The 18,470-nt window shown below is 40.2% G+C and overlaps 1 protein-coding gene across 3 annotated transcripts in view; it reads right to left on the bottom strand.

Annotated features, from left to right (window-relative positions):
- Positions 1-18,470, bottom strand: part of ARID5B (AT-rich interaction domain 5B) — a 174,797-nt gene that overhangs the window by 30,902 nt on the left and 125,425 nt on the right. For all 3 annotated transcript variants that reach the window (XM_019538636.1, XM_019538637.1, XM_019538638.1), the window contains 2 exons: positions 14,126-14,330; positions 11,670-11,722 (listed from right to left, as the gene is read on the bottom strand). In XM_019538636.1, coding sequence (XP_019394181.1) covers positions 11,670-11,722; positions 14,126-14,330 — 258 coding nt within the window. The remainder of the gene's footprint in view (positions 1-11,669; positions 11,723-14,125; positions 14,331-18,470) is intronic.

Raw genomic sequence — 18,470 nt, 5'->3', positions numbered from 1 at the left:
GTGGGCCAGTTGGCCCCTGTTGGGGGACTGTAGCCCCTATGGGGCAGCAAAATATATGTTCATGTATTCACGAAACGTGTATTTAGAGTTCATTTTATTATTATGATAGAGACACTGGTAGGCTTCCACATTACTTTAACACTGTAGATATATCAATAAAACATTGCACAACTGATTGCTCTCTCTCTCTCTTTATAGTGGTCTTTTGTTTTAATTGTGGAGGAACATGGATTTTGGGGTATTCTACAGAGTGACTTTGGGATTTTTTTATCAGGGATTTTTTAGTTTTCCAATATGGAACACCAAAATTCCTGCTAAGGAGGCCACTGGCAGAACCCTGCCTGCTCAAAGCTGGCACCTTGGACCTAGCTGGCTGTGGCAAACCTCCTGGACAAATGGGGCCAGGAGGACATGCTTTGATAGTCAAAGCAGGCCACCACACCGGGAACATCTTCCAGATGATAGCTTCCCAGATGGCTGGGCAGGGAGCACACATGGCAGTAGTGCCGCACAGAAGCCAACTCTGCAGCCACAGCCCACTGGCAGCTGACCAAGAAGGGCAGATGCCTCTACTGGCTGTGCAGTCCCCATCCAGGTCTGGCAGGTGCACAGCAGGTCACAGCCAGAAGCTCCTGAAAGTGAGTAGCCCTGAGTTTTTTATACTGCTGGGAACAGCACAGGTGTTGGCCCCAGCTTCCAGCTTCCCCTAGTTGCAGATTCGGGAGGAGCCAGGCAGGGTTATTTTGCCCCAAGTGGCACAATTTTCTCCACAACAAAGTGCATGTCCAAGCACGTGAACTAAGGCAAAAAGCCCCGGCTCAAATTTGCAACGCTTGTATTTGAGCTGCTGCAAGCACACATGCTTGCATGTGTGGACGTGCCCAATGGAGTTTAGACTCCAGAGTATCACAGACACTTTTGAAATTTAACCTTAAAACTGAAATCTTTTACAATATTTTTTTGTTTCATCTACATTATTAAAAATAGCATGGCCTGCTGAAGCCTATATGGGCCCATTGTAATACACTGTTTTGGACATGCCTGTTTTTGTATTCAGTGGCATACAAGGTAGTGCTGTAGCTGTTATTACATCTAGCTACCTCTGACTCCTTAGATCAGATGACCAGGTACCCATTGACTGGAGGTGGCCATTGACCACAGTCTTGAGAAAGGCATGAATTCATGCTTTTGGGGCCATAGTGAGTTGCCTATACCATTCTAACACTGCACCCACACAAAAACAATATGCTTTACATAAAAAGTTAATTAAATGTTATATATCTAGATTAAGTTCAGTCTTCCATAAATGGTCAGAGTTCCACTGATATCAGTGGAGTTGTACCCTCTTATATTACAGCTGAACTTGACATTCTCTTAAAGTATGTCTAGCTACTTGAACATAATATAGTGGTAAGCTCCCCTGGCTCTTAAAAGTTTAGATTCTTATACCTAACAAACTTTAAAAAGTCAAAAGAATAAATGATAGAATAATATCTTTAAACACACTGAACAAGACACTATATTGTAGAAATCTTTAAAATAGCCACTACTACTATTCAGAATAAGGCTACATTCAAATTTAACATCCATATTGGTCAGATCAAACATCAAAACTTCCTTTCTTCACCAAAGTCTCACTTCTGCCTGCCTCTAGTGATGAACATTCTTACATAGCATGGGAAAGGACACGGCTTAGCAATGTTTTTTTCCATGATAATTATCCAGCTACAATATTCCCTGCACAGTGATTAGCAGAGATCCTGGTTTTCTCTGATAAAAAAATCCCCAATTTTGGGATACAAAAAAGTAAGCCAAAATCCACATTTTTCCATGATTAAAATGAAACTCCACTTTACATATCTATATATCTAAATATATATATGTGTGTGTGTGTATATGTGTGTGTGTATGTGTGTGTATAGTGGTGTTTCATTTTAATCATGGAAAATATGAATTTTGGGTTACTTTTTGATATCCCAAAATTGGGGATTTTTTTTTTTATCAGAGAAAACCAGAATCCCTAGTGATTAGCACCCCCTGTCTCAACACTGACAAAATTTCAAATGGGCTCTTGAATAATGGCATGTCAATATAGGGACATTCAGGGAATTTCAGGGGTAGTAAGCAAAGGTTGGATGTACAGCAGAGGTGCCAAATGTGTGGGGACCCAAGAGTCCTGGCCCCAACTCAGGAAGAGTGTTGTCACCTGAGATGTGTAAAACTTTTTACATGTCCATCATCTTAGGCCCTCCCTGACAAAAAGAAAAGTCAGCACCTATGATGTGCATTAGTTAACAGTGCATGAAATGTTCTTGTGGAAACTCTCATCTAGAAGCAAAATGGTCCTAAGTTTTGATGGGGATTAAGCTACAGTGAGCTCAAGGGATTTTGCCTTTGAATGAGAGCCCCCACAAGGGGAAGGTTCACGGGCCTTAGCAAGTGCATCCATGTAGACATGCCCTAATTCTGAATGCTTCAGAAACTGATGTTGACCTACTGGTTAAAATCTCTTCTCTGTTCTTTGTTCTAGCTTCCATTCACATTCTCAATAAACCTTACTCCTGAGGCCAGAAGTCTTGGAGTACCAACATTTCTACTCATCTTCAATGGTGCAAGTATTGACCTATAAGTAGGGACCTACCTAATTTACAGCAGCTACCCACCAATTCTGTGGACAGAACAAGGGGCCCAGAAGTAATTTCATAGGTGGAGTGCAATGCCCCCTTCCCCATGCCTCTGACTGGCTGAGGGGTCCCAGTGTTCCCATTCCTCACCACTGATTGGCTGCGAGGGCTGTCTGGCATGCAGCCCCACCCCTTCCTGCTGATTGCTGGAGAGAGCTGCTGATTGGTACAGAGGGGTGTGGCCACATGACAGGCAGCCCTCAGAGCCAATCAGCAACAAGAGGTGGGGGGTGGCAGGCAGCTATCTTGCCAGCAGCCCTTTGAACAGCCACCCCTTCCTCTCACCTTCTCCACCCAGGTAGGCTGCTGCAGCACCCTGAGGACTGCTGGCTCTCTCTGGGGAGCCAGAATTTTATTTTCTGTAATTTTTCTTTTCCTGTGGATTTCATGGGCATTGCCCAGATTTTGCAGGCAATGTCTGATTTTATGGAATCCACAAAATCTGCAAAATTGCATATTCAGTAATCCACATCTATAAGGCCCTAAACTGCCTGGGCCCGATGTACCAGGGACCACCTTCTTCCTTATACCCCAGCATGATCCCTACAGTCAGCCAAGTGCAACCTCCTGCAAGTAGCATCAATGAGCCAAGTCTGCTGGAAAAATGCACGGGAGGTCATTCTTAGAAGTCACTCCTAAGATCTGGAACTTCACCCACTCTTCAGGCTTGCTCAGAACCCATTGTTTAGAAGCTATAAGCCTTTCCTATCTGTGCAGGAATTTAACAAACAAAGCTAGGTTCAACACAAGAAGAATGACAAGAGAACAACGTGGCTCTACAATAAGCTTCTAAGATGTGCAAAATGCAAAAGAAAAGCATACAGGGAAAATGGATAAATGGGCAAGTGACCAAAGAAGCCATCCAGGAAATAGCAAGAACTTACAGGGACAAAACCAGGAAGACCAAGTTAAAGAACAAGCTGCACCTGACAAGGAAGTTCAAAGATAACAAGAAGAGGTTCTATAAGTATTTTAGCCAGAAAAAAAAGACTGAGGAAGCTGTGGGTCCACTTCTAAATAGACAGGGGGAACTCTTAACAGACACTGTAAAGAAGGAGCTACTCAACACCTACTTTGGCTCAGTCCTCATAAAAGAATTCATTTGCAGCCATATACCTAATAAGGATTATTTGGATAAGGAAAGGGACAAGCTGAGGGATGAGTTAACAAAAGAGACAGTCAGAGAACTTTTGATAGGTCTAAATGAATTCAAGTCAGAAAGGCCTGATGAACTTCATCCCAAGGCACTGAAGGAACTGACAAAGGAGACTGTGGAGCCCTTGGCAATGATATTCATGAAGTCATGGGAGACTGGTGAGGTACCAGAAGACTGGGAAAGGGCCAATGTAGTGTAACTCTTTTAAAAAGGCAAACAGGAGGATCTGGGGAACTACAAACCAGTACCTGAGGAACCTCCATACCTGGGAAGTTATTGGAGCATAACTTAAGGAAGTCCACCTGCAAGTAACTGGAGAAGGAAAGGCTGATCACAAGAGCCAGCTTGGAATTATTACAACCAATTCATGCCAAACAAACTTAGTCTTTTTCTTTAACTGAGCAACTACTTGGATGGATGCAGGGAAATCTGGAAGTCTGTGGATATAGTGCATATGGACTTCAGCAAGGCTTTGACAAGGTCCCACATGACCTTCTCAGAAACAAATTGGAGAAATGTGGGCTGGACAAAACTACCCTAAGGTAGACAGACAACTGGCTCAACAGCCCCAAGCAAAGGAGATCTGTGGATCCATGACAGAATAGCAGGAGGTTTTGAGTAGAGTCCCACAGGATTCTGTCCTGAGCCTAGTGCTATTCAATATGTTTATTAATTATATGAATGTTGGCATAGAAAGCATCTTGACTGATTTTACATGTAATGTGAAACTGGGAAGGATTTCGGACATGTTGGAGGGTGGGAATGCAATTCAGAAGGCCATCAACAAACTGGAAAGCTGGGCTAAAGCTAACAGGATAAAATTCAATACAGACAAACGCAAGGTGCTACCCCTCAGGAACTTAAATAAAAAATACGAATACAAAATGGGTGATGTTTGCCTGGATGGCAGCATTATGGAGAAGGTTCTGGGAGTCTTGGTAGATCATAGATTCAATATCAGCCTGCAATGTAATACAGTTGCACAAAAAAAGTGAAAGCGGTTTTGGGTTACATAATCGATAGAAGAATTAAGTACAAGACACAGGAGGTGAAGATACCTCTCCATTCAGCACTGGTTAGCCCTCATCTAGAGTACTGGTTAGGCCTCATCTAGTGTTTGCAGTTTTGGGCGTCACATTTTAAAAAGGATGTGGAAAAGTTAGAGAGGGTTCAGGAAAACCTTTTGACTGTTAAAACAGTGAGGTAGTGGAACAGATTGCCTAGGGAAGTTATGGACTCTGTCACTGAAGGTGATCAAGAAGAGATTGGACAGCCATTGGTCAGGACCGAACATAGCTATGCCTATGTTCTGCTATGGGTATTTCCCATGCTTCTGGGTTTTGCTGCAGGGAATTCTCTTTCCCCTTTCCCCACTGCTACATGTATCTGTGTTTTTTTTAAGACTTTCTCAGAGGCACCGGCTGCAGCCATGACTGGGGATTTTGGCTGGGATGTGCCAGTACTGCTATTGGCTGGTTCCTGACTAGAGGGTCTTGCCTCTCCACTCAGGGTCAGACTGACTGCCATATTTGAGGTCATGAAGAAATTGTACTATGTGGAAAAATCAGACTGGTATGGACTGTAGGAGTTTTTGCGTTCCTCTGCAGTGAGGGGGGACATGGCCTTCTTCCTGGGATATCCTGAACATATATTAACAAGCTTTAGAGCAGCAGAATGCTGCCTGCCATGGTCCCCCTGCTATTCCTGTGACAGATTAGGGTGTTATGTCTTGTGCCAGGATTGACATTAGTTTTGCTAAGAGGTTAGAGAATGGATTTGTCTAGGGTGATTTCAGTAGGAAAGTTTCTGGGGGGTTGCACTAGATGACCTATGGCGTCCCTTCTAGCTTTGCTTCTCTACGATTCTGTAATTCTATGATTGTTTACGGGGTTTCTACTTTATCTTGATACTGCAGTTACCTTTTATGTTTTGTTTTCTTGTTCGTTTTCCTATTTTATAAGATATTTTCTTCCCTTATTATACCTGTCCTGAGCCTTTGTTGGGGAGGGCACCATATCAATCAATCACTTCCATCTCCAGTGCTATATTTAATTTAAAGGGGCTCTTCTCTTTTGCAAACTCTCTACATATTTTCTACATTCTACCACTCTGAGCTCATATAGCATGCATCTATGTATGCATTCACCTTCACTTTACCTATTTGAATTTAAAAATTAATTTCCAAAATATAGCATGCACATATGCATGTGCACTTATGAGCATGCCTGAGACTCCTGCATAAAAGCTTGATATAGGCAGACTAGATTGCACATATACAAAGGGATAATGTATACATACAAGCACTTTATTTAGGTTACAGCACCAGGCAGAAGTGTATATGCACTTGGAAAAAAATAGTCCATCCCCCATGAGCCATAGAAGGTAGCAAATTATAAATGTTCTGCTTAGAAGAAGGTCAAGACATTATCCTACCAACTTCCATACAACACATGGAAGCTTGAACAGTGCAAGGAATCACTGAAAGGGGCTACTGAGCCCCTTGGTATGCAGTGGCCTGCAGGATTGACCCACATTATGAGACAGTTTTAAGCATCCAAAATTTCTGTGGTGCTCCAGGCCTCTGGTAAAGGTTAAAATATTTTAAGAAATCCTGTAACCTGGACTCTCTCTTGTTTTCCAGCAGACCTACTGCTAGCAACCTAGCACAAGCTATACATTTTGTCTGAAATGTACTAAACATTATATTTCCCAGTGCTGGCATTTCAGGAACTCCAGCTTTTCAGAACTCCCTAACATCACTCCTGGATAAAAGAATTTAAAATTAAGTCAATGACTGGTCTATCCATGAATATGAAGTAAACATTTAATCAAGTAATTATGAGAACAATGTCAGACAGTGACCAATCACACCAATGCCTTAGGCTGGCAACAAAAAAGCAATGACATTATATAAAAGGAAGGGAACATTCTTAGAACAGCTTTTAATTAACAAATTGATGCTTCTATTTTAAAATAATTAAAAGGCCTTTTGCATAATAATCCCCATTGTCATAGGACTAAAAACAACTAATATGCTCAGCTTGGAGAGAAGTCAATAGGACATACTGAAGTCAGGGGTTTTGAATATCACTGCTCTCTTGGCTTCAGGTACCTTACCTTGCTATATTAGGAGGAACCTGCCTCAATTTGAATACTCATCCCTGGGCCAGCCTATGCCTTTTGTTTGGAACACTGAGCATGGGTCAATACTTTCCTTCAAAATATGTCCAGAAGGGAAAGTGTTGCCACTGCTCGCCATTTATCTGATATCCTTGCTGGCAGTTCTTACTCAGAATGTGGGAAAACTAAATTCAAACCCCTCTTTTTCCTGGTGGGATTTAAAACCAAAACTTCCACAAGAATGGCCTAACTACCAAACTATACGCTATTCTGATGTGTGTATCTGTGTACTAACACCTATTAACACTGTTCCAATATACACCAAAGAGCCTTTAACTAGACAATAACCTACAGCTTGATAGCTATGGTACTGTCCTAGAAGATTGGATATGTGAGTTTCAGTTCCCTCAGGCATGCCTGGGATCCTCTTATTGCATAAAAGGAAACACGCCTGTTTATCGCTACTACCATATTTCATACAGAGATTGATCTGTTAGATATGCTTTGAATACACCTACTTGATTGAGCCCTTCAGGTGATGTGAGCATAGTAGGTGCATCTACACATGTGCTTTACTGTGGAGTTGACTGATTAGCTCCGCAGTAAAGCATCACCATCTACACATACACTGGTATTAGGATGTAGAAAATTAATTAACTCTGTTGTAAGATAGTATCGTCAGGGACAGTACTATCTTAAAGGTGGAGTACTTAGCTCCACTGAAACGCATGTGAAGACAGTGACGGGGCTGGATGGGGCATGAAGGTGCTGAAGTGTGGGGGTTGTCTGCCACCTAGCCCTGCACTTTAACACCCCTGTGCCCCAGCCAGCCCCTCTGTTGCCCAGTGCTGCCACCTGGAGCCCAGGCCTGATCCCCATGCCCCCAACAGCCCAGGGCTGCTCCACCCTGGCTCAAAGTGCTGCTGTCCCAGGTGCACATGTAGTCACAGAAGCAGCTGACTGGCATAAGCAGCCTCCCCACACATCTGTAGGCACTCCCTTCACTACTAAGGCATTTCTGGGTGTTTAGGTACCTGACAGATTTTAATATTGACAACTGAAATACCTACAAATTCCATGCATCTCCAGTTTAATGTAGCAGCTGACTGGGAGAGGGGGTTCCAGATTGCAATTTTGGATTCAGGAAACTAAAGCAGAAGTTAAGGGTCACTTAAGACTTTTTGTAGCTCTCACTTTTAGGACCCTAAGTTTCCATAGCTTTCAATAACGCAAAAACTTCTAAATATCAAAGTGACTTCTGAAAATGAGACTTGGATACTTCAGAAATTCTGCCACTTTAGTTTCTACAAATTTGAATATAGGTCCCTGCAGCCCCACCATGTCCTGTGGAAGTATGCTGAAGTGTTGGTTTAGTGCTGACTCAAAGGGAAAGGTGCCACTTACTCTGTCACTAAATGCCACTCCTTCAACACTTCAATTTTCTTGGGTTGTCTCTCATGTAAGAACTCCCCTATCATGACCCTCAGGAAGATTGACAAGATCACAGCCTGAGGTAACAGAGCTGCAGAGAGGCATTTAACTAATTAGACACTGACACTGCTTTACCTTTCACTCATGGGCATTATGAAGCTTTAATTAATGTTTTGTTTTTTGCTCCAAGGTTCTCAGGCAGGAGTGCTATGGAAAGTGTTCTGTTATTATTATTGTTATGATTGATTTCAGAAAGCAATTTAAATCTTTGTCTGTGTGTAACAGAGTCCATTGGTTTCCAAGAGATGGCTCCAATTTCTGAAAAACTAGGCAAACCCTTGTTGTTGTTTTTTATTAAGCTTGCACTGTGGTCACTAAGATCATAACGGCCACAAGTTGATTGAGAGCAGGTTCAGGCTAGACATCAGGAGGGCCTACTTCACAGGGTGGCTAGGATCTGCAACCAGCTTCCAAGGGAAGTGGTGCTTGCTTCTACCTTGGGGGTCTTCAGAAGGAGGCTAGATAATCCCCTAGCTGGGGTCATTTGATCACAGCATTCATTCCTGCACATGGCAGGGGGTCAGACTTGATGATCTGCTCTGGTCCCTTCCAACCCTAACAACTATGAAACTATGAATCAGCAATTTGGACATAGACACAGTTTTAAATGTTTTTTTCTACATATCTCAAGGTACCAATGTGGCTCGTGAACACTGGAATGCTGGGATGGATGGAGCATCCCACAGGAGTACAGGGGGTCCCTCCAAATGCTTGGCAGCAAAGCCAGAAGTGGACCAAAAGAACTTCCGGTTCACTTCTGGGTCTGCCATGGGGCATACAGGGCCCCCCCCACACCTCCCCAGCTCAGCGATTGTCCATGGGGGGACCCTGGGTGCCTCCCCAGACCCAGGAGGCACCAACTGCTGAGCTGAGGGGTGCAGGGGGCGCTCCCCAGCACACTCCCTGGCAGACCTGAAAATGGACAAGAAGTGCTTCTGGTTCACTTCCAGGTTGGCTGCTGAGCACACTGGGAAGCCCCCTGAACCCCTGTGGGATGCTTCATGTGCTCTGGCATTGCTGTATTCATGACTGCCTGCTACCTAGAGGTATGTAGAAAAAACATTTACAGCTGTGTCTATGTCCGAATCACCGAATCTCTCTCCAAATTGATTTGGAGGGTTCCAAACTGATTCAGAGAGATTAAAGGGTCTCCTGATTCGATGTGGATTCAGAGATTCGGCAACCAAATTGGGCCAAATCTCCATTGAATCGAAGCAGGGACCAAAGCTTCGCACAGCCCTAATCCTCACCTCTTCTAAACCAAATTCAGCTCTGCTGTATGGAATTGCAACTCCCATGGACCATAAAAGGAGTTAAATTAGGCCTGTTGATTTCAGTGGAACTTACTCCAAAATTAAAATCTGATCCCCCAAATTTACACCAAACTGGGGTAGGGTATAGTTATTTTGCAGATCCAGTGAAGACCAACTGTTAATTTTCATGATTATACCTTTTGTCTGGCCAATGGACACTACCATTTACTTTATCATTGAATAAATCCAATTAGCACATTTCTCTGGGAGGTGACAAAAGCCTCAATTCTCAGAAGACGTTTCTCCACTAACAAGAAGAGATTTGAGTCATGGATTTCCTGCCACTAACTTGCACTGAACCCTAATACTCTCTATCTTTCTCCTCAGATCCCATTTTATTTTACTGTCTTCTACTACTGCTGATAAACCCACTATCTTACCTCTCACCCAGGCTCACAACCTTAAGGTCCCAGTTAACTCTTCCCTTCCTCTCTATTCAGTTAGGATTTCCTCAAATCCTCCCAGTTTGCCCTCTCTAACATCTCTAAATCCATCCTTTTCTCTCATGCTGGCACAGAACCCAGGTTTGCCCCTTGCTTCTCTACTGCAAACTCCTCCTTTTTGTTCTTCCTGCTTTATCCACATTCCCTTCAAGTATACCCAAAGCACTGCTGTAAAAATTATCTGCCTCCCTGAGCTTTCTGAACATGTCACTCTCCTATGCAAATTCTTTCACTGCCTTCTCATGTGCTCTGGATTAAGTTTATGCACTTTACAACTCAGTGCAATCACACTTAGCTGATAATTACTGCAGAAAGTATTGCTCTAGAAGGTCCTTGTGCATTTATGCACACACACACATGCATGTCCTTGCATACAGGAATACAAACATGTTGCATATCAAGGCATATAAATCTTAGGAGCCAAATCAAATCATAAAAGCCAAATAATACATCTTTGTTGTGAATGCTAGATCTCTGATTACACCAAATCTCTGCCACACCCTCTGTAATAAAGTCACATTGTTAATTTATAGGACAATATGCTTTACTCTGTGGAAAGAAATAATAGCTATTATTGTGATTCAAACGATATTTTGTTTCTTGTCATTTCTCTGCAGCACAGTTACATCCCAGAGTACTTTGTAAACAAAGCAAAAATAATTTCTTTCATCCAACTGCAGCAGGAACTGAACAACTTAATCTGATCATTGTGTGCAAATAAAATATTTCCAATGACGACATCTTCTTATGTCAATTATTCTTTATTACAGATGTCATCTCTATGTGCCATACTAATGCAGTTCTTTCTTCTCATTTCAAGATTTTAATCTATCTTTGTGGCTCTAATATTTTATTCGTTCAAAATACATGATGTAAAATCCATGGCCATCAATTCTTCCTGTGAGCTAAAAATAAACTTCTCTTGTCAGATATGGTTAGCTGATAAAAAGTGTCAGAGAATTTTCTGAATTACTTTGATAACTTCCTGTTTATGTGGTACTGACCCTTGTCTAATAAGGATCTTTAACACTTGGAATAAGAGAAGGTACTGAAACATGCTATTGTTTAATGGACAATATTGATTACTTTTGAAAGCCTTTAATACATTTCCCATATTAGACATGAACAGATGTCAGGGATGTTGCCAAGTGAAATTTCTTTTATGCAATCTTGGCTTGTTGTACAATAATAGCCCTTTCTCAACATGGGAAAAAATTACAGACCCAACTAATTTCCTTGACAGGGAAGAGTTACATATGTTTTCCACTTGTATTTTTTATGATAAGTTTACAATTTTGCCAAACCTGGAACTAATTGGGACCATTTCCAAAACTGGCCAAATAAACCCACAATGTGTACAGCTATTCTAAAATGCAGTAAATGATTGTTTGGTTTTACATTTTTTCTAACAGGGGAAAGTTAGATTGCACAATTATTTCATTTAAGTTACTTAAACACTTACCGTTTCATATCCTCCCAGTTTTTGAGCAGCTTGAAACATAGTCCAAAGGTTAACTGTTAGAGGGACAATAAGTATTTAGATAAGCATTGCATTAACCAACACATTTCAAAGAAATGTATATTAAACAGTTTTTAAAAGAAAATAGAAAAAAATGTTCACAACCCTTGAAAAAGCTCTTGTGAAACAATTTTCAAAAAGATATTTACATAATCTGAAGAGTAAGTATTACCTAGGACTAGGGAACCCATTTAGATTAATCTAAGGAATGAAAAAATTCCTTAGAGTTATTTTGCTCTTTCCATTTTTCTTATGAGAAATAAAGCTGTGCTTTGCTTGCTTCTATAACCTTGATAGTAATAACTAGTACAGAAGCCATTGGAAAGAATGCTCTTATTTTTTTGAAAAACTTACTTTGTTAACAGAAAGCAAGCACTGAAGCATGACTCATGTACAATGGCCACAATGAAGATACAATATCATATATTTATTGCAGCCTATGTAATAAATAGTCTCTATAATCAATGACGTCAGCCAAGTTCTAACTGGCCCTGTCTGAAGGCACCAATGCTGGGGGATGAGTGTATAGGTAACATTTATTTCAGTGCATCAGAAGTGCCATATACCATACAGCCAAAATTTGATTGTAGGGAAGGACAATGGTGGAGAGACTGAATAATGGCAATGGTAGGATTGTCATTATTCTTTTTGTTTTCCAGTGGGCAGCCACACCCAGCTCAGGATGTGTTATAAAAGCACTAGGAATGCTATATGGAGGGGAAACACAGACAAGACTTTTAACAAAATTTGGTAAGAGCCACTACTTATTTTCCTTTCTGCCTAATGGCTCACCCCACACCTTCTACCTGCTACCCAAAATGGCCATAATTTGTTGTCTTTGCTCTTTATTTATTTATTTATTTATAGAAAAATAATTGATAGCAACACTATACTAAAAGCCTACACAGTATTTCACCAACAAACCGTGACTCTCAGTGGGCATACTACAAATATTTCAAGCTGTAGTCAGCAATAATGCTGCAGATCAGAGAGGACATAATTCATTCCCCCACCAGGGAATTCTGTGTTGTTGTGTATATGCTGGTTCTTCCCACTAATGTATTTATATTGGCAATGTTTACACATATCATGCTGGACAAATATAGAGTCCAGTCCTGCAAACACTTTCACTCTTCTGAGCAAATTTAATTTTGTACTTCACCATTTGCACAATTAGACTCACCTACTACAATGAATATAAAGAAAAACTTAAATATATATTTTAGTTAAATGTCATGGGATGATTTCTCCCCGGATTGAGCGTTTTGGAAACAGTGTCTTTTCTTATCTTTTGAGCCTACAGTGCCTCCTTGTTTGGAGAAGGCAGAATAAAATGAAAATAAAAAGGCTGTCTTCAACGCAAAACATGCCGAAAGCCTCATTGAACCTTGTACCATTTCAAAACTATCAAGACCTTTGCTTAGGCCTTGATTTAATCTGAATCAATGCATAATGCAACAAAGCTGTTCATAGTACATTAATTTTACTTCCAGTTCAAGCAGCCGGTTTTCAGACAAACACTGTAATCATTTGGAGTTATATAAGTTTATAATGGCTGCTAGAGGCCTGTTGCAATCAGTGCCAATTGCTATTAGGTATGTAAATTGTTATGTAAAACATACAGGTTTGACATTCTTCATCAAAATAACACATGGTTTTAATCTCGGAGATAAGTTAGAGTAAATAATATTTCAAACCATGAGTTTTCCCTTTACGTAATTTAAGTATCATTCAGCCTATAGACAAGAAAAAAAAACCATTTACAGCTTTTGTTGTAAACTCTGACAGAGCTCCCCTTACTTTGCAATATTTATGTAAAATTTAGTTACATCCACATCCTCTTCACCTACAACTGCTTTACAGATTGTGGCACTAAAAACTATATTTGCCAAAGCAATTCTAAACATTGTATTCTGAGTTAAACAGATACCATCTATTTTTACATTTTCTGAAGTCAGTAATTTATTAACTATAAACACATGTTTAGACTTAAAAATATGATCCCTTTTGTGCCTTTCTTGACCACCTTTAAATATCTTCCTTTAATATTTGTCCTTTCACAAGGAACATCTGGCCACAATAAAGCTACGTCATATTATTAACTCAGAAGAAAGGCATTATAGACACTGCAGATTTATAAAAAAGAAAACTAGAGAGAGTTTTTAACTAGCCTATTTCTAGTCATAATCAGTGGATTTAAACCTATAAATATACTGAAGCAACTATCGCAGAAGGAAGAGATGCAAATCTAGGCATAAGAAACAGTAAAATGTCTTGACTGGAAAATGTGTGGATATAAAACCATAAGGTTTTAAAATAGTTTCAGTGTGTGAATGCTTTCTACATAGAAGCCAAACAGTTCTAAAATGTCAACAAAAAGTGGGAAAAATTATACTTACTCTGCTTAAAACCTAAATAGGGTATTCGTTCAATTGGTGTTTTCCTTTCTTTCATGTATTTATAAAGTGCCACAAGGAAAGCTTGCTCATCAGCTCTGCATTCTTCACCTACAGCAACCTTTGATTTATCTTCACTTGAACTTTTTTTACAGTTGCCATTGTTATTCTTGGGTTTGGGAAAAGCTGACCTGGCCTCACATTTTACCTGTTAAGTAAAAAGATTTCATGTCAGATCTGGATAATTGGCTAACCTTTAATTTTAATTCAAGAGATGAACACTGCATTAAATATGAAGGCCAAACCATGCAACTACACTTAAGGAGAAACAAAGAGAACTATTTATAGGACTAATGTTTTGTTCGGAATCTGAGTCACAACATTTTTAAATAGCCCACATCTTTAAATTGTTATAACACAATGGTAATGTTCTCCAGATCTGTATTTTTATGGCTATCTATTGCTGTGTACAGGCAGCTTTCATCCCTCACATACACTCGTTAATAGGATGTCTAATAATAGGGCTGTGCAAAGCTTTGGTAGCTGATTTGATTTGGTGGAGATTCAGCCTAATTCAGGGACCAAATCCCCAAATCCAAAGCAAACTGAGAGACCAATTAAAAGCTCCAAATTGATTTGAAGCATCCGAATCAATTCAGAAAAGGTTCGGAAAATCTTCGGCCATAGATTAAACAGGGAGCTGACAGCTACCTCCAGCTGGTAAGTTTGTTGGGGTTAGGGGAAGAAGGAGAGAAGAGCCACGGGGGAAGGAGGTATTGGGGGGTTGGGCTGGGACAAGCTGCCCTGCCCGGCCCCATCCCCCACCTGGCCCAGCCTCCCAGCACTTAAAAAAAAAAAAAAAAAGCCCTGCACTCACTGGCTCTGGCTGCAGGGATCAGGGCCTCTAAGGGCTTGTGGCAGAGTCCCCCAGTGCAGCACAGGGCAGTGGGGATAACCCCCTTCACCACCTGGCACCTGTGCAGCACCTGTCGCATGGTGCAGGTACCACACCGCTTGGCAGGGTACCGCACGCTGTCTGGGGGCTGGGGTGGTTCCACCTGCCACCCGGAGCCTGGCACCCCTCAGCCCCAGTGGCCCCAATATAAAAGGGAAAGATTGGAACCATGATAGTTCTCTTCAGCATTCAAAACAATAGAAACTAAGAGATCTAACCCTACAGTCCTTCTGCAGATAGCCCCATTCCCACATTTAGTCAAATTAAATTTCAAACCTTCAGTAGTTCATGTATAAAAATAATAAGCATACAAGAACATTAAAAACTGCTTTTAAAAACTGGCCAACCATGCTTTTTTATAATGTGTGATCAATATATTTTCAGTGAACACTAGCAATAAGAAGTACTCAGTCTAGAGGAGGGTCAGATGGTTGCATGATATATTTTGGATACATACTGTTCTCTCAACACTGGTATGTACTGTAAGAGTCTTTCCAATGGTTTCACAACCAAACTGAAAAACTTCTGCATGCTGAAAAAAGGGAAGAAAGACTGTCATAGTACACAATATTTTATTTAAATGTCTATAGGGAAAACAATGGGCCAGTAGTACAAATGCTGCACTAGGAATCAAGAACTCTTGGGGTTTAATCATTGTGCCTAGCAGTGACTCATTCTATACCCCTGATTGTGGTTACTCAGTTTTCCCACTTGTGAAACGGGCATGTTATACATTCGTGTTTACATTTTGAAAGTAAGTTCTTTGAAGCCAAAAAGCAAATATCCAAGAGAAGAGACAAGCCAGGATATATTTTACTTATTTCAAATGAAGTTATCTTACAAATTCTTCTGTGTTTAAGAAGACAGAGGGAGGTCCTTTTTCTGATGTTTTAACACTGTAAAAATCAATGAGTTAGGGCTGGATGCTCCATTCTGATGTGGACAAAGAATGAAAAATCTGGACTTGAAGAATAGAAAGAGAAAGTGCTGGCCATTCCCAATATACTGGCCATCTCCGTAAAATTTCCCTGTGTGAAAACCGTAAGAAATAGCCTTTTTTTGAGATTCTGCAAGACAGAGGCATCCAAGATAACAAATGCATCTTCTTTTAAGATTTTTCTTCATCACCTATCCCTTCACAAATTTTCGTGTATTTTTTGCTCCATAGTTTCTTGCCAGATGTTCTCAAGGAATAGTACCACGTATCTTTAGTTCTATGTACATTTACATTTACTGATGAAATTCCTATAAAGATAAAGGGCTTCATCCAAACCCCAGTGAAACTAAAGCAAACCTTTCCATTGACTTTGCAGAAATCCTTTCCATTGCAATAGGTTTTTATTTATTTATTTATTTAGATTTAGGGCTTTATTCCTTTTTTTTTTACTCTGGGTCCTGAGCAAATTATTTAAAGGCTTCTCCTTATAAAGTTTTATATTGCATTATCATTATGTTCAATGTTATACAGAAGGCTGTGATAAAGTTTCCAATATGAACCCATCATTTCAATAATTTCTAGGGTTTTTAATTTGAGTCATAAATTTGTTGCAGGCTAAAATTTGGAGTGGACTCTTTCAGCTTGGGAACAATTTCTCATTTTTAAACAGCATGTGCTAGAAAAAAAGTCTCTCTGTCCATTTTTAATACATTTAATTTTTAACCGAGGGTGATACAAAATTAAGTATACATACAAATCAGTTAATGAGGAAGGGAGTTACTCTCTACAGAGCAGGCAAGAGAACATAAAGAAAAAAGACAAATAAACAAAAAATATTACAAGTGATGAATCCCAGTTTCCCTCTCTCCCTTGTACATTCTGAAGAGGTTAAAGCACCTGCTAAACTCACAGTAGCCAAAAAAAGGGCAAGGAAGGACCTGGCCTAGTGGTTTATTAAATTAACCTTTGATGACATTTTCAGAGTTTCATTCTTTCAGTGTTCAAGGCACAAGCTTCATCTCTGGACTGTCCCTACCATGTGACAGGCAATATGAAAGAATACTGATACAAGTGAATGAGTAAGATTCAGAGGCCCAAATTCTGTTCTTGTTAGTACCAATGTAAATCCAGCATAATTCTACTAAAGTCAGTGGAGTTATTGCATATTGTTACAACTGAGATCAGAAACTGACCCACAGGTCTTATCTCTGTAAATACAATCTTACACCCAGCTCAGTTTTAGCTTGCATAGTTCTGGCTTTTTTTTCTCTTCCTTTTACTTCCAAGACAGCATAAAGACTTGGAAAGTGCTCTATACACTGGATTGAGGCCTGCTTGGCCACTTCCTCTATAACATTCTACTCAATAGTGCTTTCATGATTTTTAAACAAAAAAAAAAAAAGGTTCAAATTTCTTTTATAGGAGTTTAAACTCTTTTCATTATGGACTTGCCACAGATGACACATCCAAAATTTTACTTTCAATGGGGATACTGACAGATGTTTACAGAGTCAATGTAGGCATACCTCCCCATTCCTTCCACCCATCTTCACCTACAGCTGAACCCATTCCCTCAGACCACATTTGTACCGGGTGAGTCAGGGTGGAATCACCCCACACTTACCTGGAGGTATTATCATCTGTATGTCTGACCCCACCCCTCAGCTAGATCCAGGAAACTTTCAATTGTTTTTCAGATCCCTGGGAAATTTACCCCAATTGAACCATCTAATAGTCAGTCAGCTGCATGCACTGATAATGGCCGGCCCTGGGAAATTCATTTAACCGTTTGGCGTATATTCAAGAGAACTCTTAACGTCTCCCTTGCTCATTCATTTATCAGTAAAGATTTTCAAAGGAACTGCCAACAGCTCCTGGGCTCCTAACTCACATGGGCCACTTTGGGAATCCCAGCCTAATCATAAAGTGCCTAACTACGAAATTGACAATAATTCAAAAATGGCAAAGCTAAGTAAAAAGAAGCTAAATGTAAGGAATGGGGATGTTTATCTATGTTAACCATGAAAAATACCTATTTATGCATATTTAGTACTGGCACTGTCATTCATAGCAAGTGAAGGGTGATGTCTCAAATATTGACCACAGGGACCATATATTTTTATATATAATGGTTTTTTTTTTACTGGAAACCATATATATATATTTGATGGTTCCCAGAAGAACTGTATTAAAAGTTTTAATCAGATAATGTTGGAGGTTCCAAGTACAAATCTTCAGGTCTGAGAACATGCCAGGCCACCTGTTGCCTTTGGAAAAGAATATGCCAGTAACTTAAATTAATATCCAAGCCCTTGCCATATAAATGAAGCAAAATAGTTATTTTAGTATTTTCACTAGGAGACATAAAAAGTACATTAATTTAGGGAACAATTTCCATGTTTAACAAGCAAATCACTTCTTCTCTTAGAACTTGTAGATCAGAGTACTTTAACAAG

This window comes from Crocodylus porosus, unplaced genomic scaffold (genome assembly GCF_001723895.1).
Source record: "Crocodylus porosus isolate Cpor-Errol unplaced genomic scaffold, CroPor_comp1, whole genome shotgun sequence".
NCBI classification, from domain to species: domain Eukaryota; kingdom Metazoa; phylum Chordata; order Crocodylia; family Crocodylidae; genus Crocodylus; species Crocodylus porosus.
The sequence above is the reverse complement of the archived record's forward strand: the minus strand, read 5'-3'. Positions and strand labels throughout refer to the sequence as shown.